Raw genomic sequence first — 25,202 nt, forward strand, 5'->3', positions numbered from 1 at the left:
CCATGGACAAACAGGAAAACGCTGCCCAACCTGTGTGAAAATATTTTACGTCTCAATCCCTTTATTCTAGTTAACCATGAATATTTAGCATTTCATATAAGGCTTTACTTTTTCCCCAAAACCCACATTCATAACATTTTTACTTTAATATTGGACTTCTTGCCATCTTACCTGATTAAAAGAAGCAATTATTTTGGAATTAATCAGTTAATTTCTTTGGTATGTGAGTCACCTGACTTGCACCATTACCACAATGCTGAGGTTTCGTCTTATTAGGTATCACTCTTCCCATACATAATTCACCTACAGTTCGTCAGAAAGTACTTTCAAGTTTCAGGAAATATGCATTCAAAGTAAGCAATTTTGTCAGAAAGACAGAGAATGGTCATTTTGCAGTGAAAAACAGGGGAAATAAGCAAGAAAATCTATTGAATGCAATTTTGCAAAGGAAAAAATCTTTTCTCATTACAGAACAGTGTCCATATTTATAGCGCTTCATTTTAATTTATACAAAAACTTGTGTATATAATTTCCTAGAAGATGGAGCTAGCCTGCAGCTTCAGTGGTGAATAGAGCCAAACCTCATTAGAAATGCATCATGCTCATGTTGTTCAGAAAGATTTACCATGAAGTCACCTTTGTGGTCTGGAAAGGGAAGGTGAAGAAAGTTACTGATGTTTCCTGGGTGGCAATAAATGTGGTCTTTATTCTCATCTCTGAGTAATTATTCTGTTCAATACACGGAAATGTGGCTCTTCACCATAGCCTTTTACTTCGTAGAGGAGTTACACAACCTTTAAAGGACTGCCCATATTCTCATTATCCCTATGGGTACGGTGGGGATGGATAGCTGCCATCTGCATTGTAATATGGGCTGAAAATCCTCACCAAGATGATAATCCTATTGCCCTGGACAATGCTTTTAGGGATATTCATATATACAGACCCCACAGAGGTGTTTAGGCACTGCTAAAGGTTTCTGGCACCATGGGAGGACTGTGAGGACAGCCACGCTGTGTCTGTTCTTCTGCTCCCTACTGCTAGGCAGGGAAGAGAATCTTAATTCTTTTTAATCCATAGGAGTTTTAAATTTCATTTAATTTAAAACACCACCGTTTGAGTTAGTTATTTACCTGGTACCTGTGTTGACCCGTTACTGAAGTGGGCAAGCTACGGCACTTTGGCTTGAGATGAGAGCCTGACTTTGACACTACAAATGAAGATGAGCCAAGGAAGACTCCAGCCAAAGTAAACACTCTGGTATTACCTCCTGGCTGTTACAGTGACCTAATGCACTGAGTCATTTTGTGGCTTTTCATTTTCAGATCTGTTCGGACATCTCTGGTGGCTGGCTGGCGTTTTGTTGGACTGACAAATCAGACTGTGGGTGTATTTTGAAGCCATTTCAATACTGGCAAAGCAAACATTATATAGGCATATGTAAGAAGATTTTTGTTTTGAGAATAACAGCAGCCTGTAGCTGTAGGGAGATCCAATATCTTTTGAAGAAAAAAGCGAGATAAAATACCATTACTGTCTACTCAGCAGCCACAAGTAGGACAGACCCTATGTCTGCACTACTGAACACAAAGCAGGGTAACGCTGCCTTGTAAACCTGAAACAGCGAGCTCAGCCACGGGAAGTAATCTGGTCATGACAACTATGAGGTTAGCAGGGTAAACTGGCAATGTATACATATCCTTCATGTGCTTAGTTCACTATTCACACAATCTAACAATATAGCAAACATAGACCCATGCCATGTTGTTGTCAGGATCACTTTTGATTCCTTACTTTGGGACCTGACCTCCCAGATCTTCATTTTCAAGGTGAATGTGCCAGTAAACTGTGGAGACATGCCCTAGCAGTGCTGTTTGTGTCTTCCTTTTTTTTTTTTTTTTTTTTTTTAAATTGTAATGACCTCAGGTAGCTTGCCTCAGCTGTAGCTTCTAGGTCCAAGTTGGACTCGGCTTTGCCTGCCGTCAGATTTCCTGCTGGGCCCTGTGCACTTCCTGAATACAGAGAAGGAAAGGTTTTCATAAAGGGCTGAGGTGACCGTAGCCTAGGCCTTATTTTGTAAGAAAACAAAACAGGAGAAGAAGTATACAAAAGCTGCAGCAATCAAAATATATCCCAATACACATGGCAGGAGAGCTCTTAAGTGCAACCTCTCTGAAGGAGAGTGAGAAACAAATGAACTGATGACAGGAATTGATTTTAAAGGCCTTATAGCTCAGTAGAGTGTCTTTTCCCTTTTGAGATCATACTGTTCATATAAAAAAGCAGTGATTTCATGGCCTTTAAACACATATTGAATATACAGGGACAAAAAAATCCATGAAGGATTTATTCCTATACCTGAAAAAAAAAAATCCAATTTTTAAATACTGCAAAACTGATTTGAAAACAAAACTTCAAACACCAGTAGAATAAATAGGACCATGAAGGGACAGTATTAATTTCCCTGGTAATTACAATGATTTTAGTCAAACCAACATGTGAATATTATTAATTGCAGAGCAACACAGCGCGCATCTTTACAATGACGATATAATCCTGCCTGTGGTTCACAGATTTCTGTCTAACAGCCTATGTATTTTTCCTGGCAAGAATATATTCCCTGTACACTTTCTGAGCAGAAGCCATTAATCTCCAGCAATATCAACACTGATTTTCAACATTTCCTGATTAGGAGCCTGAAAGGAAATGAAGAGCAGTATTCATACATGTTTACCATTCACTTTTCTAGTGCGTGTTTGGAAAAAAAACCCCACAATAATAAAAGTTCATTTACGCAGACAGCATCCCACTACAAATCATTGGGTTTTTCAAGAAAAATAATTTCTTAGCCAGGTTCTGTGCCTATTGCCAGATGACAATTTAAGCGTGGGCGACAGTTTCCTATATTTCATACCAATTCAAATAAGAGTAACTTTTTCGCTTGAGACCTTTATTATAGCCCATGTTTTACTGTGTTTCTGAAGTGCAGAAATGGCATTCATTCCCTGCAGCTCAGCCACCCATTCCTGTTGAAGTCCCTCGCACCCTTTGGGGCAGAAGGAAGTGCTTCCTGAGGGCCTGGTGCTGTGGAGGAGCAGAGTTTTGCTCCTCAGAGCTGGGCAGTGGTGTGGAATGTAAATGAAATATGTATTAAGATATCAGCTGTACATTTCTTCTGCTGCAGGCCTGAGAAGGTGGATGGGCAATATGTGAAATGTGATGTCTTGGAGAACAGTATGTATAAAATACGAGTTAGATATAGATTAATCACAAGCCACAATTCCTGAGAAGTCTTCAGATTTCCAAATGGTCTAATATAACACTGAGTTTGGACTGACTTTTGAAAGGAAACACTGTGTGGCAGATATTCAGAGGTAAACCTATTTGCCTAAGATCCCCCCTTCAAGGGGGGAGACCAAATTACTCTACTGTCAAAGAAACACTTTCCTTTAATCTGTATTTATTTAAGACTGCATTTAATCGTTCATTTAAGTACTTACACAAGGTGCCAGAGAGATAACTCCCTGGGAAGGATGTCTCCCCTTGCCAGGGGAGCAGCAGTCAATGCACCGCATGGCAAGGGGTTCTCCCCCTATATCTCTGGTCCTGGCCTGAAGCCAACACTTCTCGTCATGTCCAGTTTGATTTGGTCTCTCTGATGAGGTTGCTAGTGAAAACATCATTCCAGGATTAAGACTGAGGTTAGTAGGTTAACTGCATTTGTGCCACTGATTACCAAACTGCAGATTGCACTGGTGGCTTCATCAGCTGCAGGATGGGGCAGGTATGGGGGGCTGGTTCCAGGTGGTTGAAATGGGGCAACTGTGGGGGGAAGAAGCTCTCTCATCCAACAGAGCCAGGAGGAGCTCACCTTCAGGTGGGCTGCAAGACTTTCTTCTTGACCTGGGTGTATCAGGTTGGCAGAGGTAGGTGAGGGCTTTGTGTTTTGTTCTCTCTGGTAGGATCCTTGGGAAGCACTTAGATACCAGTGGCTGTACGTCCTGCAATGAGGAAAACTCTCTCTCTTAACAAACTCAGATAAAAATGTACTGTACTTGGTACCAAACATCAAATGTACCACAGGGGTACAGGTGATATACTACATATTGTGTTCTCATGAAATATTTTGGGGTTTTGGTATTTTGGTATTTTACCATCTGTCTTTCTATTAGAGAGCTAAGCTTTCTAAATGTAAAGGGGGAAAGGAAAATTGTTTACTGTTTCCATTTTTCTACTTTCTACTTTCTTTCCTTTTTGTATAGCTACATATTTTATTAATACATTCTATTCTATAATGATTCTGTTCTGTCTTTTTCCCAAGATCTAACTTTTCCTCTTTCTTCAGCTTTCCTTACCTTCTCTTTTATTTCTCTAGTTGTGACCTTTTCCCCTATTCTACCTTTTTGTCAATTCCTCATCCTCATACTGCAGATATATTCACTGACCCATTTTCCTGAGAATCCTGGACATAAAACTCTAGAAGATCTGCTGTAAATCAAGTCCCAGCAGCTAATTCTTTAGGCAAGTGCTTCATTTAACCTTTGTCATGAATTTATCAAGCTGTGTTTTAAGACTAGGTAGGTTGTTCGCCTTGACTACTCCTATTGGAAAATAGTTCCAGAACTGAAAAGTTTTAACATTTAGAAAATTTATTTCTTTTCATTTCTAATGCAATTGTAATTATGCCTAGTGAAACCTTTATGAAAGTGTGTTATACACTGATCATGCTTTGAAGACCCTACCTTTCCCAACTTTTTAATGCCTGATGTGTTTGTGAACAGCAGTCTCACACTCTCTGAGCATTTGTTTTGCTGTGCTAGCCGTGCCACGTCCTTTTAGCTTCCTCTAGCAACATCGTCCACCACCCCTTGATCAACACTTGTTACACCCTGGGTTCATCTTAACATTTGTAGCTGGGACTGCTCACTGGTACCTTGTACATTGCATTTAATACTTCCCTTTCTCTGCTGACATGGCTTTACTTGGCTTTCCCATCACTTGTTGGTCCTCTGCACTGGAGGAAAGAGTACCTAACAGAATGAAGAGAAGGTAATTAGCAATATCTCACAGTTTGAGAAGCTGAATAGGAGCCAGAGTGGAAACAATGGGTAAAGCCAGAGAAAACTGCATGTAGAGTAGCTTTGCATAAGTGTTTATAACTGTGAAGTCTTGTTAATTGGATTGAAATAGTTTAGGATTTTGTGAGCATGTCATAGAGATGAAATTCAAATTCGTGAGAGAAAGACCTTGGCATGTACAGAGCTAGAGGGAAAAAGAGAAGATAGGGTTAATGTGAGGAGGGAGAGGTGACTTAAGGAGAATGGAATGAGAGGAAAGAGGTTGGGCAACAGAAGAAAAAGAGCGTAAGGAAAGGGGGAACACAACAGTGATAAATGAAGCCAAGCTAGAGACAAGGAAAGGGGACATAGAAAAAGCAAGACAATGAAGACAAAGATGGTATCCACACTGTAGCAAATGAAAGCTTTAAAAAAAAATCCCTAAAAACATCTGGTATAAGAATATCAGTACAATAAGTTAAAAAATTCTCTTCCCTCTGACTGACCCCTGGTTTGTTTGTGTTTTCCTGGTGAAACAGGCTTTTGTAGGGCAAAAAAAATTAAGTTAGGATAGACTTCAGATCACAGATGCTCTCTTCTATTTTCATTGAAGAATTTATAACCAGAGATTAATTTTGTCCAGATTACTATGTTTTTTCTGCAGCTTGCAATCATTGCTGTGCAAAGTGCACGAGATACCATGGGAGGTAAGCAGGGCTTGTCTAGCAAGTCCTAGAATCATGCATTTTAAAATAGAACCATGCTGTTTTATAAGAGGGGAAAAAAATGGTAAGACAGTATACTGAAATATAGCTAAATTGTGCTATTCAGGCAATTTCCTGCTCCCTCTGAAATTAAGGGCAGAGGCACTATAAACCATAGCGATGATAGCCATCTCTTTGATAAAATAGCTTAAGAATTATATGTTTTTCAAAGTAATTATCCTCAATAAAATGTCACTGTCACTAGACAGCTGTAGGCTGAAAACTTCTTCCACAAAGACATTTTAACATTTTTCTCTGTTAGTGCCTGAGCTGTACTTGACAGAGCTACATCTATCATGTTATTTAGGCTTGGAGGGTCAGAAGAGAGAAAAATAATTGGCAGGTGTCTCTGATCCATTTAACATCTTGTCTAGAGTGGAGGGAAGGGTATGAGCAGTATGAAAAAAAAACATATATGAGGGTTTTTTTCAAAAATTCTTGGTCTTCTGTCCAAAAAAGAACAGTAAGGACCACCCCGATCCACTTTTACATTTTGGTCTTGTTCGCATTGGGATCAATGTCTTTAACTGATCCTTCTTTGCAATCTTTTAAAAATAATTTTAATCAACTGATGTAATTTTACTCCTCTTTTTTTCATTTACTTAATAGAAATCTTATACTCGGTACAACAGTAATGAGAAAGCTTGTATCTTTTCTCATTTTCTTGAGAGAAGTCTCACTCTGTGGGAGAGGACATGGCAAATAATTTTGTAATAAATGCTAGATGCATGGACTCTCTAGCTTTAAAATACCTGGGATTCTTGGGAGAGCTTGCAATGAGCATATGTCTTATGTGTCATAATGTTGACGAGAATTCTGAGTCATCAGTTGTTAATTTAACATTGCAGTCGTAGCTGAGTCTGTTCTTATTAACTTTGCTGTCCCAGTTGTGTATTTATTAAGTTTGTGTATCCTGTTCTCCAGCCGAGGATCAGATAAGTTCTTGAGAGTAAAATGGATTATTTTCCATCCAAAGCGAGCTTTAATAAAAGCAAATATAAGTCTTTCAGCAGGGCACATGCCCACTCACATGTGCCCTTTGGTGAGTGCTGGACATTGGCCACCAAAGCCACAGTGTCCTGTCCTCAGTCTCCCTCTCTCCCACACACCACAGAAGCACTGCCATCAGGCCTTAAAACACCTTTAACACCTTCTGTTAAGGGTGCTTTATGATGCACAGCTGCAGGGCAGAGTTGAAGCCCTGCGGAGAAACCATATCACACTGGATGGGACAGTAATTGGGAAAAAACTTGACAGCAAGCTGAGTGTTGAACCTGTGGGGTGAAATCCATTGGTCCCGAGAAAGGCACGGTTTGACTGGGACATTCATGCAGCTTTATCTGTAAGATTTCTGTTCTGAATCGCAGCTATTTTATGCTATGATAATTTTATAAATTATATATAAATTCTTGGATTTATAAAGTATGTGCACAAGTATTTTTATCTGTTATAGCATTTACCTGCATGTGATTCATGCAATACATGCAAACTGTACTTGGTGTGGGCGTCGGTCTCTCCGCCCAAGTAACAAGTGATAGGACAAGGGGAAATGGCCTCAAGTTGTGCCAGGGGAGGTTTAGATTGGATATTAGGAAAAATGTCTTCTCCAAAAGGGTTGTCAGGCATTGGAACAGGCTGCCCAGGGAAGTGGTTGAGTCACCATCCCTGGAGGTATTTAAGAGATGTGTAGATGTAGTGCTTAGGGACATAGTTTAGCAGTGGACCTGGCAGTGCTGGGTTAACATTGGACTTGATGATCTTAAAGGTCTTTTCCAACCTAAATGATTCTATGATTCTATCCTATGATTCTTTATATAATAATTGCGAGAACATGGCTATCTGAGAAAATGTCTTGTTTCTAGGGTTAAAGGCTCCACCTATTGGTTGACTAAAATGAGAGAAATGTAACATTTTCACATAGAAAACTGCTTGCCCTACTGAACATCCTGTGTTTTGCAACATCTTTACAAAGTTACTGGCTTCAGTGTAGAATTTTGCATGATGTCCAAAATAAAATGAGCTCAGTGACTTATTTCTGAGGGCTGTGCACATGCAGCACACAAAATGATGCACTGCTGAAACACTATGAAGGGAAGTCCTTTCCTAAGAGAGGAGTGGTTTGGATTTTGCAAGTGAAGTCTTTCTTATCCTGGAAATGACTGTTTTTCTTTGAAAAACAAAACAAAAAAAAAGCACCAATTCTTCCGTGCCAGCAAAATGAGTGGAACTGACTAACCCAAGTACAGTTGCATAGTAACTTCCAGGCATTTGTCACCTTCAAGTTTAAACAAGTTAGAAACAGAAGTATTGATGCAGTCAGCATCATAATGAAAACCCATGTCCCCAGTATTGGCTCAGGCAGTCTCAGTAGGCAAAATGGCATTTTGAAGGGCTTCAGAGTTGTTCCCGGGAATTCAATGGGAGAATAGAGAGGGCACAGGATGCCCAAGAGGGGCTTGGGGAGGACGAGGGGAAGGACAGACATTGAGGAGGATCAGGGGGGTTTTGGAGACAGCAGGAGGCTGTGAGGGGATCGTGGGCATGGCCAGGAGCTCTTGCTCTGCACCATTTGTTGCCCGCCCTCCGTAAGTTACTTCACTCTAAGAGTTCACACCACTTCCCTGGCTGCTTCTGACAACTCCTCCATTCAGATAATTGGCTATGCTGGTAAGTGTTCACGGTAACGCTGTCCTACTGTTCTTGTCCATTCATCAGTCATCAGTAACTTGGATGCACATCCATGTAGCACAGAACACTGGAAAACAGCTTGTTGAAGCCAACAAAATACTTGGACAAGAGAAAATTGTGTATACAGTTTATTACACTTGTATACACATGTCTGTTGGTATCCCAGTCTGAGTTATGCTCATGAGTTACGCAGAGGAGGCAGAAGGATCTCCTCCAAGCTTCACCATCCTGACAGCTATGGTCCCACTGGCACCAGCTTGTCTCTCACTCCGTCCCACTCTATGCGTGCTCATTTCTCCCAGAAGGCAGCCTGATCACTGCGGAAAAAAAATACCTAGGCAGGCTTGTTTCTCTTGGAGAGAGGTTACTTATGCCAGCAGCTTCAAGTGCATCCCTGAGGTTCAGGTCAGAGCACCTCATTTCAGATGCTTCAGTCCCTTACACAGTCAATGAAGTACTTTCAAAGAGCAATTTAGGCAACCTGAGTTACATGTGTAATGAAGACACTTTTTAGTTTCCAATGGATTTCAACAAATTGGGTGATAGTATAGAAGTACATAAACATGGAGGAAATAAAAGAATATAATGAATGGGGGAAAATGAACCAGAGAACAACTATACTGATGTGAGTGCGCCATATTTTCTGTAGTATTCATAGCATTAGTACGTAGATCTTATATGTACTTATGAATTGAATCTCACGGCATTCCTGGAAAGTATTATTCTTTTTATGGAATGGATATTGGAGCATGGTGAGGTTAATTTTATGTGTGAAGCACAAGAAAGAGGTCCATGAACAGAGCATGGATCTCTTGAGTCTTGGTCCAGACCAGTTAACATAAGATTAAGGGGCAGATGATAACACAAGAAAGAGGAAAATAAATGCTTTTTCTGTTATTACCCTTTCATTAGTCATCTTTTTTTCTTCTTATAGAGGTGCTAACTCATCACAAAATAAGTTGTGGTTACAAAAGGAACACGGCAACTTACTACATGACTCCAGCAGTATAAAAACACCTCAATGTGTGGGAAATGTGCTGCAATTTTAGTGACTTCCTGTACTCCTATAGTAGCTTATGATTGGCCATTTACCTGGGATATGGAAAGCGGCCGATCATTTCCTTGGCATGAATAAACCAGAAAGGGGACTTCGTTATTTGGGTTTTCATGTCTGATTTGAAGTACCTGAACCGGGGAGCTCTCCTCTGCCTTTTCAAGCACTGTGGAGAAAAGACCTAAAGTTGCCTTGTTAACTACCTCATTTGTTGGGATGCACAGTGCATCGCGCAGCCACATACCACACCTGTACTGTGAATACAGTCATTCATGCGTTGTTGTTAATGATTCTTCCTGCTCAGGTGTCCAAAAAGGTGTTTTAACAGATGCTCCTTCCTCTCTCTGCTGTCTAGTTGGCTAAATCTGTGGTCTCTGCTTGCTGGCAGGCTTCAGGTCATGTGCAAAATGTTATTATACGGTTAATGTTGGCCGAGATGTAAACTACATGACTGGATACAGCAAACCCAAAACAGCGGGTTTAGCCATTGTGATGCATTGATGAAGCATGTAAAGCATACCCCAACATGCAGAATCGTGCACATAACTGACAGTCACCCCTTGCATTGGTCTCTCTGTGCTGACTGGATCATGACACTGTAATTCTATATGCTGCAGTAACTGCCCCGTGGTTCAGCAATATCGAGCAAAGAACTCTTTCAGTGTGAAAAGACAAGACAGGATATCCCAGACCCTAATAATTCTGAAAACATCAAGCAGTGTGGAGTTAATACTTCTCGGGGCCTTGCCATGGGAATTTTCTGGCTGTGACCCAGACTACAGATAATTAATTATGTCAGTGAAAGGCTCTGGTGGCCTGTTTTCTTCAGAAAAAAAGTGACATCATCCATGGAGCTCTCTGGCAATAAAGCAGAACAAAGCTGTGTGGGCAGGAAATAACAGACAGATGTCCTCTAGTGCTCATTTGATCTGTTTCGAAGCTTGCTGTAAGAAGTAATACATTGCTCCGTGCTTCTTCTTCCCAGCTCTGCAATCTTTAGTGTGGACTTTTTTAAACATAAGAGGCCAAATTAATCTCTGATGTAATTCTTCTGGAGCCACTTCAGAGGGTTTGTGCAATGGATGAACTGGTCTATCATGTGCCTCTCCTTCAGTATTGATTTTAAAAGGACCTTCTGTGTTATCACTGTAAGATAACGCGAAACAAAATGAAATACACTGTATAGCTCCAAAGGCTTCATACAAGGCCAGAATGTTCTGCATGGTGTGGAGAAGACAGAACAATTCTCTTTCATATCCCCAGAGTCATGAGGGATCACTTGCATTTCTTTACATATTTCACTAAACTTTTGTACAAAACCACTGATGGTTACTTTTATCACTGAAGTAATCACTTTACCTCCAAAGTAAATCACATACTTAGACCTGGGTCCAGAAATGTTAAAGGAAATTAGTGCAAGTGAACTCCACCGTTTCAACTATTAGGAAATTAAGCTAAGATGAAAGGCAAGAAAAAAACTTTGCCGTACATAGTCTTTCTTGCAAGAAAAACTATGTATACATGTCATTAGCCAGCATTTTGCATGGCTGGAATCACTGAGTGATATAAGCAAGGCTACTTCAGATGTCTAATAGAGGAGAGAAAAATATTTCTTGAGTTTTTAGTAAAAGGAGCTTCGTACGATGCAATCTGCAGTAGAGCAACTAACTTACCAGCTTTGAAGCATGCTTTGTACACTGAGTACATCTGACCTGGGGGACAAATTACTACCCAGACCTTGTAGCAGTACGTAGGGATAGCCTGAGGAATCAGGCCTTTAACGAAAGAGTCATTCCAGTAGGCAAGGGTAATTTTTATTCCTTTCTTTATTCATCTTCATAGTATCATGATACAAAATGAAGAAAGTGTGCTTTCAGTTATTTGAATTTCCTCCTAAGGTAAGAAAAGATGGATTTTTTAAACATGGATAAGTGGATTAGCATTAAGAAAGTTTTGCAGCTGCAGTTTTTCAAGTACACCTGCCTAAAGATCCTTTCTTCATTAAAGTAAACTAAACTAACACACAGTATTCACCCTCTGAGGTCTCTAATGGGAATTTTCAGAGACAAGACTATTTCTGCCTTGGCAGCGACACAGCTTGTCCTGATAGCACTAAAAGCATTGTGAGAACATCCCCCTGATCTCCTTCAGAAGGATGCCTTGGTTGTGATGTTAGCTCTGGGTGAAACTTTTGCAAAGTCTACTGGAATTTAGGAAATCAGCCACTCGTAAGACCACAACATTACATGGACGACCTGTGACCTTATCTAGTTTCTAATGCAGTACAGAGCAGCTGTTGCACTATAAATAACCTGAACTGTGTGAAATGCAAGTGACAACACCACAAGTAGAAATAAAGGTTCCTGTTTGTGGTTTGATAGTTATTTCTTGCCATTAATCACTGGCAAGAAAAAATATGACTCCATAAACATTAAACCTCTATTACTTGGTGCTTTCACTTGCGCAGGCATAACAAAGTGCCATGATACCTAGAAAAGAAATAGTCAAAAGCTGGAAATATCAGATCTTCCAAATATTACATAAGTCTATTCTCTGTAAATAGTACTCCCTCTCCCGAATTTTCAAAACTTCTTTCAATTAATTGAGCAGATTGTCATCATGTTATTGAAATATTTAGATTGCTCTGAAGTAATTAGATGCCTTTTAGATGGCTCCAAGCATGGAGCTATGAAGGAAATAGTTACTGGTAACTGATTTTGAGAGAGGCACACTATGACTTTGCAGGAAGGCTACTTACACACAAAATTCAGAAGAAGAGTTTAGGAGATGTACTGGCAAAGGATCTTGATTTGGATTTTACTCTCAGCTGACAGTGATTACTTTGACTCCATTCAGCCCGTCTTGAATACAACTGGAATTTTTTTCCGATTTACTAGATGCCTTACATGAAGGGAGTTTGATCAGCTCAGTCCCATTTCCCAGGTGACAAATGGGCTGTGGCAAAAATTCCCCGTTTAGTGGGTGCTGAGTTTTGTTAACAGTCTCACGGAAGAGGCCAAAGACTGTGGGAATGGGGAGAGAGGGCTGTGGTAAATTGGCAGGGCAGGGCACAAGGAGGAAGCACGTCCAAACGCTGGGCTTGTGTAACAGTCTTTCCGTTGACCAAGAATTTGGTTGCTAGGCTGCCGGTCCCCTTTTACAAGCAGCAGAGTCATGCTATTGTTTTCTAAATGGTTTCAATTTTATGCAAGGACCTCTTTACATCCTTTCTATATCACTTAAATATTTTACTAGGCACGTAGTAAAGCGAGGTTTGGAACACAGACCCCTGCTCTGCTGAAGCCAGTGGGTAAAAGAAAGCCCTTCTCTTTTATTCCGACAAAAAATTAGTATTTCAGGGTAACCCTGTAAAGAGTGGTCTCACATCAGCCTTCCAGCTGGGCAGCAAGCATGCACTCCTGAGGGGGGGGGAGCATTGTCTTCGGCAATTCATATTTCCCAGGTAGAAACGCAGACCCCACATCTTAAGTAAGTGCACTAATCACTGAGTAGTAGAGAGGAGCGAAAGGAGAGCAGGCGAAGCTGTGTGGGACAGCAGTCCTCCATGGCACTTCAGCCCCTCCATGGATGTACATCCATGAGATGTACGGATCTCAGATCGAGATCCCAGGTGAGCAGCCTTTAGATTTTGGCAGCTCCAGTAAGCATAAAATGAGGCTTAGATACAGTTCAACTTTGCAGTTCCTCTTTCAGCAGGGACAGCCAAAGGAGTTGACTGATTACTGTGTCCAGTTCTGGTCCCCACAATTCAACAAAGATGCAGACAGACTGGGGAAGGTCCAAAGGAGGGCCATGAAGATGATCAAAGGGCTGGAGAACCTGCTCTGTGAGGAAAGACTGAAGGAGTTAGGTCTTTTCTCCCTCGAGAAGAGAAGGCTTGGGGGAACTCATCACAGTACTTTATTAACAGAAAAGTCTGTTTATTTTTGAGAACCCACAATCTGAACAGTGTAGACAGAAAGTTAGCTTGGAGTTTTCTGTACGACACTTTAAGTAATGAAAAAAACAATAAAAGTAAAGGTATATGTTTTCTAAATTCTATATATTGACTTTAAAGAGCTTCTCGGACTAACTGCAGTCTTCTGGACTTATGCAAATAGGCTTCATTGTGTTACAAGCTGTTGCAATATGTGGTCTCACACCTGAATACTCTCTCTCATCAAAGTACCACTTTAAGCCTCTTGTACCTCTATCCATGTACATGTGTTGAAGTAGACCAAGTGTTCCTCTACAGGATTATTCTGACTTGTTTTCTGAAAATGGTCTGTATCCTGTGGTTTCATATAACGATAGTTGGTCGCTATACATTGAAAGAAAACATCTCCATGTGAGGTCTCTTCTAGTTGTTTCAGTGGAAAGTTAGTCATTTGGAGGAAACACGAAATCACAAGTTACACAGGCCTGCTGTTGCAGCTTCTTCCCTCTACATTTATCCTAAGGAGTTTCAGAGAGACTAACTGGAGTTTGCAAATCCTGAGGCTGATGGGAGGTTAGGATGTCTCCCGGGCCCCTCTCTGACCTAAGCTATCTGCATTTCAGAATCTTCCTATACTGGGGCTTGTTGCTGACCAAATAAAAGCAAATTTCTCTCCAGTTTATTATTAGCACAAGGCCCCTTTTTTGCTCCAATGCTTCCTAGCAACCTGAGTGTCTGTTTGTTAGTTTGCTTTTCACAAACTGTTATCATAAGTCCATGGAAACAGAGTACTTGGTGAATTAGCCGATGCCCTTGAAAAGATAATGATAGGAGCAATGGCCAAGCCCAGAAAAGACAGAAGGCACTTTGCCACGCTAACGCAATCCAGATCCCGAGTGCCTGCAGAGCGTAGGGTGCCCAAGAAGGGGTATGTGAGCGGGGAGCTGCCTGTGCCCTGGGGATGGTGCCACCCAGCCTGCCCCTGGCTGGGTACCCTCCCTGTGGGATGCAGCGAGGGTTTTTCAGGGCTAACAGCCCTGCCCTGTCCCCTGGAGCTGTGTGTCACTGCTTCCTTTTAAAGATGAAGCAATGAATAGGGAGTCCCTTCAAAGCTCTGAACTGAGCTTGGGCACCTACTTTCCTGCTTGGGGTGCCTGTTCAGCACCTCTCACTCCCCTGGCTCAGCTCCCTATGGCTCTCAGGGGACCCAAACCCACAGCTTCCAGAAACCTTTCTTATCTGGCAAGGTATAAGCTATTTCAGGACTCTCCTGCTAAAGTTTCTCCATTTTAATATTCAATGATTAAAGACTAATGAGGCTGGAAGGAAAGCATGCATTGCAGTGCACAGCTGAACAGGGGCTGGGACACTTGCTGGGAAGAGCAGTGTTTGGTCCCTCCATCATCTATTACTGTATTAAATAACCATTGCAGGAACTGGAGTCCAGCTCTTTGCTCTCCCAAGTCATAGTGTTAAATCATGAAGTCCAGGTTGTCTCTGTTTGCTCTGCCTGGCCCTGTCAATGTTTAATTATGCCATCCAGGGCCCGACAGCTTCAGGAGAGAATGAACTCATCCTCCTCCCTCCCGAATAGCCTAGGGTCCGAGGTGTGCCTGTCCCTGAGGAATAGGGTGTGTGGGGCCTGAGGCTTTCTGTGCTCAGGACCAAAGTGAACTGAGGTTTCAGCATGCATGTGCTTGTGGCCCTTGGTGCATAGGGTAGAAGGGGGCTCCCCCCTCATCCTGCTGTTTTCGGTGCTCCCTTTGCACAGCACTCTCCCTCTCCGTGAGCACACCTGTGGCATGGGGCCCCTGCTGCAAGGCACCAGCAGGACACCAAACTTGTTCACTGGGGCAGGACAAAAATATGGCCCCAAAACTCCCTCTTCCTAAAAGGGCCGAAGACAACACGTCATAAAATCTGGATATTTATAAATTCCCCCAAACTCCCATGCTATCCTATTAGGCTTTTTAAGGTCTTTTTCTTCAATATAGAAACATTGGCCTTATAGTAACGAAGACACTAAGATAACTGTTATTTTTACAGGGATATAAAAAATTATATATTCTCAAACCGGTCTAAAACTTTCCTAAAATAACATTTTTCCTGTACGGAGAGTGTCATATTCCCAGGACATGATATAGTGAGGTGTACATGCTCTTTTGGCACTCTTTGGGACTAGCCCACATAATTCATTGGTAGTTTTGACATCCATGAATGATACACCTTTCCCACACTCATGCTGAAACGACATTAATACCATTCCGGTCTGTATTTTGTATCTTGCAGACATGCGCAAAGCTTTTACTTAAGGTTATAAAATGTTGTACAGAGTAAGCCCCTACAGCTAGCTGTTTATAACCAGGCTAGTTCTCCGCTGGGTGGCATGATCTTTGCCTCAAGTTCATGTTTTGTTTTATTTTCATGTTACTCTATTTTACTAAAAAAAGTTTAAAGGGTCTTTGCCATTTCCTGAAATTATTTCCTTGTTCATTTCAAAAGCACATGGTTTTGTAGAGTTGTGATGCCTCTGTGGTAGGGGGTAAAGATTTAATATTTGCTGCAGGGATAATATGGAGTGCCATTATGAACAGTGTGGAAAAGCATGAAGCATCGGTCAGCTCATAAATCCTAAACAGTCATCGCTTACATAGGGGCAGGATTTGTAAGGGATTTTTCTTAAAATACCTGAACCTTTCCTTAGCCCTTAATTTGCTTCCCAAGCTGACACGGGTTGAGAGTCGGAAGGGCAGGTGAGAGAAAAATTGGTGTCCATACTCTTCTGGCCCCATCCCTTTGGCTTTGTGGGCAAAATGGTCTCAGGGAAATCCGGGAGCTCCCTTGTGCCTGCTGAAAATCTGTACCTTTTACAGCCTCACCCTGGATCATGGCCTTATAAACCTGCCTTGAAGGACAAGCAAGTGCCCTGCCCCCATTCTACAGATGGCTTAACAGATGTTGGCAAGTGTCATTAGAAACAGAACTCAGGATTAAGAATTTGTCTGCAGCATAGCCCTAAAATGCCCCTTATTCATAGCCAGGTGGCCTTGCAGAGCAGTGTCATCATGCCCAGATGCCTGCTTGTGCTGCCTGAAACTGGGGGCTCCCACCCAGCGAAGGGAAGGGAAGCTGGGACCCGTGCTCCCCTCAGCCACAAGAGCACCGCTGCTCCCAGGTACACCCTCCACTCCAGTATCAGCAGCCCTCCTCTCCTGCCAGCAGGGTTTGCTCAGCCTCTTTGGGTCTGCCACCAGTTATGCCAGTTAGCCCGGGTCTACAAAGTTTCTAGGGTTTTGTTTAAATAAAAAAAAGTTAGAAAACTTTATTTTAAAAGTTACTTGAAGACAATATTTAGTCACAGAGTCAGGTAGGGAATGATTAGGAAATATTTGATTTCAGGCTTCTGAGAAATATTAATTCAGCCCACTTGTGCGGCTTGCTCTACTCATCTCCTTACCCCAATCAGGAAGCAGCATAGGCAATGCATAAGATGAAGTAGATGAAAAGTAATGATATTCCCTGGCTATAGTTGCAACACAGATGAAAATTCATAGCATTCAAGCGTAATGGCAGGTAGGAATAGAATAATTAATGCCTACAAGGACAAATTTCAGATTGCACAGATCATGTTTACTCTGATATCTCCCAAAGTTTTTATATTTGCATTGGCAGCCTGGAATTCTTCTAATTTATTTTATTTTTGTGTATGGATTCTGTACATATGAAATGCCCCTATTTTCCCTGTTGGTTAACAAGTTGGCTTATGGTAGTGATTTGTGATGTTACAGGCAAGGGAGGATGTGATCCACATGCTGAAGACAGAGAAAACCAAGCCTGAAGTTTTAGAAGCTCATTATGGGTCTGCAGCTCCAGAGAACGTGCTCCGAGTGCTACACAGGGATGCCATCCTTGCCCAAGAAAAGTCTATAGGGGAAGATGTCTATGAGAAGCCAATTTCAGAGGTAATAACTTCTTGATTTACATCATTATGTCTGTGCAGGGAGAATCCTAGCCAGAAATGAGACTCCACATATTTTGGATGTGTGCAAAGCATGCAAGAGGATAACAGCATTTGTAGAAATTAAAAAAAAGCAAAGAAATGTTGAATATTCTTGTTCACTCAGCTGCCAAATAAATTGTAAGAAAAGTCATTGGGCTTGAGCACAAAAAATAAAGAGCTTGTATGCTCCTTAGGGCTGGTGGCATTCAGTGAGAACAAAATCTGTGGGTGTTACATTTCTGGTTTTTAAATTCCTTTCAATTTAGGCTCCAGCCTCTACTGCTCACAGCACTGGTAAGCACTCTTCAATTTTCTTGGCATACTTAGACCACTATCGTGTGGGTAGTTAGGGAAAGGAGACCTTCAGAGATTGACTTTGACCATATTTACGGGAACATAAATCTGTAATCATTTTATGTCAGTTAAGCTCTAGGACTACAGAGTCAGTTCAGCCCCTAAAGGTGACCTGTAGGACTTGATCCCTTGCTCTAAAATCTAAGCAATAAATGAAAGTAGAATAGACCTGGGAATGTCTGAGGCCAGCATGAATGCCAAAATAAGCAGCCACTGCTCATGTTTATTGTTTTATAACAGTCCAGGGCATGGAGAAAGAGCATGCAACAGCATACGATATAATACACTGTAGTGTCTGTCCAAATTTTCATAGTTCCTCCTTTTAGACCATTTAATTTTTTCATCAGGAATTGTGTCTACCACTGTATATCTTTATACTGTGTATTCTCACTGAAGTGTCTTCTGGAATTTTGGGGATGATAGTAAATAAGCAAAGCAAACATTAGCATGGGGGAGCATGCATGAAATATTGCTGAACAAGATTAAAAGAGCTTAGGATGTCTTTCGTCTAAAGAAGCTAAAAAATTGACAGGGACCTTGGTGTAAAACTTTTGTCATGTGTAGGTCCACAGGGGTTTTGTTGGAGCTAACATAGGATGGCAACAAAATTTCGTAAGTGCAAAAGATCTGCTCTTAAAGGTTGAACTCAACCTGGCTCCTTTATACAATGCAATGAGTGTTTTACTTTGACTGCCATGGTCAGTTCCTGGAGAGTGATTTGCCGTGGTCCTCCTGCCCTCTTATTTCTCTCAGTTTGCTGAAGCACCCGCTGCAGCTGGGGCTGAGGAAGATGAGATTCCCACAGGGTAAGGGCTGGCAGTGGGCAGAGCAGGCTCTGCCAGCTGCCGTGCCGGGGGCAGGCAAGCAGAGGAGTGCCAGGGTTGCAGGCTGCCTCAGCAGGGAGGAGGATGGAGTATGACATCTGCTCCCAAAGAAACAGTGAGAGGAGCAGCATGAATAGCTGCGGTGGCTTTGGAGTGCTCTGGCAACTTTTTAAACACACCTCCCTGGCCTTAGTGTTTGTTTGAATAATAACTGGGATAGTGAATTAATAAAAATCCCCCAGAAGACAAAAAGGCAATGTGTTACTAATAAGGAAAGAGAAACTCCTATTGAAAAACAGGCCAAGGGGAAAACCCCAAGGCTTATAATGAATTGTATTTGGTAACGTAAAACTCAGCAGTCCTACAAGTGCATTGAAGGGGCACAACTCAAACTTCAGCCTTGAGCTTACACCTCACACCCCACATGTAGGTGTCTAGTCCCCATATAGGTGTGTGAACTGAGGCTCCCAGGGTCTGAGGGCGTGTGTCCTGCCCTGGCATTTGCTACAGCTTTTCCCGTGTGAAACGAGGAAAGTGTGCACAGCACCTCGCCACAGGGGAAATTCCGCACTGCAACAATATTATTTGTTACCCTAACACTAAGTGAAGTTCTGTCCTTTGTGTATCTGACAACCGTGCAATTGTTTATTGCAAACACGCCATCCAAAGAAATCATTACCTTTACAGGACAGTTACTCTTATTTCTAGTCACTGCTTTATGTAAAGCCCAAGACATAAAATTATGGGACTTGCTTTTACCAAACACAACACTGTTGGTTAATAAATCAGATGAAGTAAGCAATGAGACCTTTAAAACAGTCTATTCTCCTTTCCTACAATCCAGCTGGACAGACTTGAAGAAAAGCAGAAAGAGACATATCGACGCATGCTGGAACAGCTCCTCTTGGCAGAAAAGTGCCATCGTCGCACAGTTTATGAGCTAGAAAATGAGAAACATAAACATACAGATTACATGAACAAGAGCGATGACTTTACCAACCTCTTGGAACAGGAGCGGGAGAGGTGAGTACCTGAGGCGGTGCAAAGAGTATCCCCAGTGTCCCAGTGCTTGTTGGTTCAGCAGTGACACGGTCTGGTATTCTCTCTGTTTAAATGACACTAAACTCATGTGTAAACCATTTGTAAATGACAGTCCACTCGTGTTGTTAGTAAGTACCTTACTGTGCAAGTCTAGAGCTGGAGGAATATCATTGAATGTTCCTGGAGCATGCACTTGAATTAAGAGACGAATTTGTTTTGAATTACTCATGCCCATTTTGGGTTCACCTCCTGGTAGCTTTCGATCAGATTTTATTTATGTTGGCTAAGTTTGGGGCTGGCTTGCTTAGCTAAGTGCTGCATTTTGTGATGGACGGGGCACTTTCTGTCACAGCAGGAGGACAGGGTAAGGAAAACCACAACACACATGAGGATACTGGCACACAAGTGGTGGGGACTTTGCCATGCCCTTTGCAAAGGCTTGCAAAGTCATTAACCATTTGCAATATTTTTCACATTTTTGAAGACGCATGCCTCAGGCAAGATCTGTGTTCTCCTGGAAGAAAATATTTTTGTGTTTTATAAAACATGCCCAGCCTGCAACGGACTGTCTTCAGTGTTTATCTCACAGGCTCATACACTCCAGGATTTTTTTCTTCAGGTGTTTGTCCAACTTGTGGGAGTAATATGTTCGTTGAGCTCTAAGAAAAGAAAGAGCACTTACCTTAGATGAAGAATGAGCACTTGGTAACAGCCTCAGTTTTTCAATAAGAAATTTTCATGTTCATACCAAACTGCTTGAAATCAATCCACAACATGGTGGTTTGGTTTTTTTGTGTTTTTTTTTTTTTTTTTTTTTTAAAAAAAAGGCAAGTTCAAAGAAGAAATGCTTTTGAGGAAACCACAGTCTGGTGGCAGACATTTGCAAAGAGCCAGGAGCTAAATTGTTTAGTGCATTTCCTGAGCTCAGTTGAGTGCCAGCTTTGAGTAGGTGGCACGTGAGCTACAGTGACCATATTTCCTGGTTTAATTGCTGCTGTTTTTCTCTTTCTCTATTTTCCTGGGTTGATTGGCAACCTTTAAAAGACAAAAATGCTTCTGCATCTTAGCAACTTGATTCTCTTTGCAGAAAAGAAAAGATTTGTTGTATTTCCAAGTGTGGAACAATTTCACATCTGATTCTCATAGATGCCATTTTTTCTCTCTGCTGAGTATCTGTGTATGTGTGGACATGCAGGCAACTAAAATGCTACAAAAGTAAAAGTGGTATTAAAATGCCATTTACATTTGTCTTTATGTTTTATATTCACTTTAATTTAACAGTGTTGCCTTCTTATTATTCCAGCTCAACTCGTGAAGGCCACTTAAATAGTTTAAGATTACAACCTGTTTTGAACTGACTTCCTTCAATGAATTGATTAAAAATCTTTCTGTCTCACATTACTACTGCTGAGTTATCAAGTCCCATCTCTGTGGGCATTTTCTCATGCTCTTCCTGCTCTTTTGTGTGTTTTAAACTTCTGTTTTTCTACATTGTACAACTTTTGGAAAAACAGCAATAAAAAAAGGATAATTTGAGTTTGAAAAGAGATCTTTAAAAGCAACTAAATACTCTGGCTTTAGTCACCAGTGCCTCTGTACTGGTGGCTGTGGGGGAAAAACTGCAGTGCTGAAGCCCTTTTGGTTTATGTTGAGTGACACGAGAAACCTGATGTTTGCTATTTAATCCTCTTTGTTTGTCTAAGGCACTAATGAGAAAATTCGTGTCAAGTTTAGTAGCGACCAAGAAGAGAAAACATGGCACGTAGCTAAACATAGAAAACCAAGCCTGCACGTCCCTACCTCTTCAGGGTCCTCTTCCCAGATCACTTGCAGAGCAGATTAGCAAAATCAGGACGGGCTGGAAAACACTCATTAGTGTATCGTCTTAAATGACCTCAACTCCTCATCTTTGTTTTCTGAGTGCACATGAAACTGAGGATGCACCCTCATCTTTGTGGGTATTAAAAACTGGAAGAAGTATCATTTGAGGGCTATGTTCACAGAGAAAGAGAGCGTGATGGGATGGCTTCTCAGGAAAGCCCCACAGTCGCAATCAGCAATAGATTCCTGTGAAAAGAAAGAGTTTGTAGTAGAAAGATTAGGTTGCAACAGGTTAAAACATATAAAAAACTCCCACACTCACTTAATGTCCATATTGGGACAGAGAACTGACCTGCCCAAAGGCATTTCTCAGGGTTCCGCTTAGGCACTCTTGTTTTATAAGTACCACTATATATATAATTTGTTTTACTGTGGTGCTTTGAGGCCTGAGGGTTATTTTATTAAGAGCTGAACAGACTTGTAGTCTCCATGAAAAAGAAAAGGGACACAGAGGTGAACTTCGCCCGTCAGCCGCTCTGCTGCACTCGCAGTTATAATGTTAATGAGACAGGGTGAGCCAGAGGAAGAACAGTCCTGTGGGACAGCCATCTCACAGCAGCCTGGTACGATGAGAGCAGTAACAATTTCTGTCCTGGATCTAAGTAATTTAAGTAATTTCTTTCCTCGCAGTATTTTATGAATCTTTCCAAACCATTATTGTCCACACCAACTTTTAGAGGCCACATCTGCTGCTGTTGTCCTGTGAAAGTTTGAACAAGATAAAAAAAGGAAATTCTTTAAGAGCAGAAATATGACTCACTTCTAATGTATTTCTAGCACTCTCTTAATATATTTACTTTGGAATTTTTTTTACACTTTCATACATTATCTCTAATCCATTCACAACAACATGATACGAAAGCAAACAGTCCCTATGAGGGACTAATTATTAGGTCAGCCTTGCACAGGAAGGAAGTTACAGCAAAACATGATTTGTCAAGAATAATTATGCATGAAAAGTATAAAAAAGAGAAAATTGCACACAGGGATATTCAAAATTTAGACAGCTATGAGGGGTAAACGGAGAAAGCTGGAGGGCTTGACTGTTGGTGTTGGCTCTGCAACACCAAGTGCAACTAAGCTGCAGAAATGTGGAAAAAGTTGGCAAGTTACAGCAAAAGAGTAGTGAACAACATTTGCCAGATGGAGATTAAATTACCTGGTACTCTTAGTGGAAGGTGCTTCTACAGACATGGTGGCTGAAGTGTCCTGCAAAGTTCCCTATAGCCCCCTAAAGGTGGGAAAGTTTCGAAAGTTGGACAGTATTTTCTATTTTTACCATTCAGCCAAAATTCCCCTTTTTCATGCTTGCCCACCCCAGCTGCTGTTCCTGTAACATCAAGTTACAGGCATCCCTATCCCTGGAATGCAAAAGCAGCCATCTTCCTGAAGTCTACTGATGAGGCTGAGGCATAAGGAGTAGAGCTGGAGGCCCCTGGGCCTCCTCAGGTCTCTTTGGTGGCAGACGGTGGGGTAAGGGAGTCTCTGGTCTGGCAGGTGGAGAATGAGGGGGTCTGACTGGAGCTGCACTGACAACGTGGCCACCTGAAGAGCAGGAGAGCACACAACAGCAGCCACAATGATAAAATCAGTCCTCCAGCACAGGCACCCTCCTGATCTTTAGCCACACTTTAGGGAGTGAGCTGGCAGCATGAGCTCGGGCACCGGCTGAGTTGGCTGCAGCTAAACCAGCTATTGGCTTTTCCCTACACCAAAACGCTCTTGTGTAAATTGGGCTTAACATGAAGTGGTACTTGGTTGTTCTCTGTTCTGCCTAGTCCCAGCCCTCTTGCCTTCCCCTGTAGGGAACTGGCGGAGGGGGACAGAAACCTTTAGGATCAACTGTAAACTTCTTTATTTGATCAGCAGGGTTTTTTCTTCTGGTGGAATAGGGGAGACCTCTGTGTAACCTCGACACTGCTTTGACCTCTCAATCGACCTAGGAGATGAGGTTTAAAATCCTGACATTTTTAGAGGTGTTAATCTCTGAACAACTTGTTTTGTACTCTTCTTTTAATCCCGTCTGTTGACAGCACATTTTGGTGCTATTAAAAGCACTGGAAAGCTCTCATTGATTTTAATGGTTCAGAAACAGGCTTGTGGTGAGGACCACTGAGCCAGTCCTGCAGGATGGATGGCAGAAATAGACTGAAAGCCTTCAAAAATGGGGGGAGGAAGGAGTTTCTTTCATATTCATGGGACGTGGTTTGCCGAATAGAGGGTGCGGTGTGGCAGAAAGGCTTTGTTGGAGCTGTTAAGGGAGATCTGTGCAACTGCTTTGTGAGTAATTTGATCATTTCCAGCACCATCCCTGAGACTGCTGAGACTGTTACCCCACCACAAGACGTGTCAATAAATACACACCCAGTATCTTTTGTAAGTATTGTCTGTCTGAAAGCGTCGATATTATGTTAAGTCACATTTTACTGTAAGACTCCATGGAGGTGATGAGGATTTTAAATTGGCTCTTGCTTTCCTTGCTGCAGCTTCAAATTATTCTTTACAACCACAGCAACAGTGTTCCCAGTGCACTGAGGCATTTCGCATTTTCCTCAAAGGCAAGGCCGAGGATTCAGTCTGTACTTCCTAAGCAGCGCCCTGCTAAATCTGGTTTTAGTTAAACCCTCTTTTTGAAGTACATGGCCATAATTAGATCTGCTTAGAGGAGACAGCAGGACTGTGACCTCAAATCTTTCCTCCACAAAGTTTCCTTTCAGTCTTCGAGTAAAATTGTCTCCTCTCTGTCTCCCCCATTGCAGCACCCCCAGCAAGGAATGCACTGGCAAGTCCCTCGGAGGTCTGTGATAATACATTCCTCTAGGCTTCGGTCATCCTGGCACCGAGATGCTCTTGGCTGCTCTGCTGGTGATGTAATTCTGGGCCTGCATCACCTGCAAAGGAAACTGATCTGCGAGCAATAAAGCACACAGCCGTCTTGAAACAAAAATGGGAGTGTTGATGTTAGCAAGTTTTCAAAATCTTTTTTTTCCCCCTTTTTGCATTTCTGATTTTATTACCAAAGCTCCCCTTCTCCCTTTTCCCACGAGACGGCAGCACCAAGCCTTTCATTGGGAAGTGCTTGCCTTTTTGTTTCCCTTTATTTCATGGACCCAAGCGAGTGTAAAGGCTGGAGTGTGACATAGTTCGGAGATTTTGTGTGCATTACCTTTCCAGTTTGCGTTTTCTCTTCATTTTTATGGAGCTTGTAAAATAAAGAAGTTGGCAGGAAGACAGTGCGGCAGAGTATCCATCAGTCAAGTACTTGTTTAGAGAACAATCAAGCCAAAAGTATGAAGTGTTCAGGGCTAATAAATCTCTGTGATTTACCAGTTTAAGGCCAAATTCTGTGGTAAGAATAGCCTCATACAGAGATATTGGGGTGAGGTGTGTGGTGCAAACATATAGCACAGATTTTGGCCTGTAACCGCGTAATCTGTTGGCGATTCCTTTAAAGTCTGGAAATTAAGTTACTTTACAGAAAGATTTTTGCTATTTTTTTTTCTCCAAGAGTTCTTAGCTGTATTTGTACTCTGACTTTTTTCTCATATGGTGATTGTTTCTGCATCCTGGTTTCCAAATTGTGACCCGAAAAAAGGAAAAGC

General features: G+C 41.8%; 1 protein-coding gene across 3 annotated transcripts in view; it reads left to right on the forward strand.

Moving 5' to 3' along the window:
* The window catches only part of FILIP1 (filamin A interacting protein 1), a 109,118-nt gene that overhangs the window by 45,151 nt on the left and 38,765 nt on the right, over positions 1-25,202 (forward strand). For all 3 annotated transcript variants that reach the window (XM_064447786.1, XM_064447788.1, XM_064447789.1), the window contains 2 exons: positions 17,289-17,462; positions 19,523-19,701. In XM_064447786.1, coding sequence (XP_064303856.1) covers positions 17,289-17,462; positions 19,523-19,701 — 353 coding nt within the window. The remainder of the gene's footprint in view (positions 1-17,288; positions 17,463-19,522; positions 19,702-25,202) is intronic.

The sequence above is a fragment of the Phalacrocorax carbo genome, chromosome 3 (genome assembly GCF_963921805.1).
Source record: "Phalacrocorax carbo chromosome 3, bPhaCar2.1, whole genome shotgun sequence".
NCBI classification, from domain to species: Eukaryota; Metazoa; Chordata; class Aves; order Suliformes; family Phalacrocoracidae; genus Phalacrocorax; species Phalacrocorax carbo.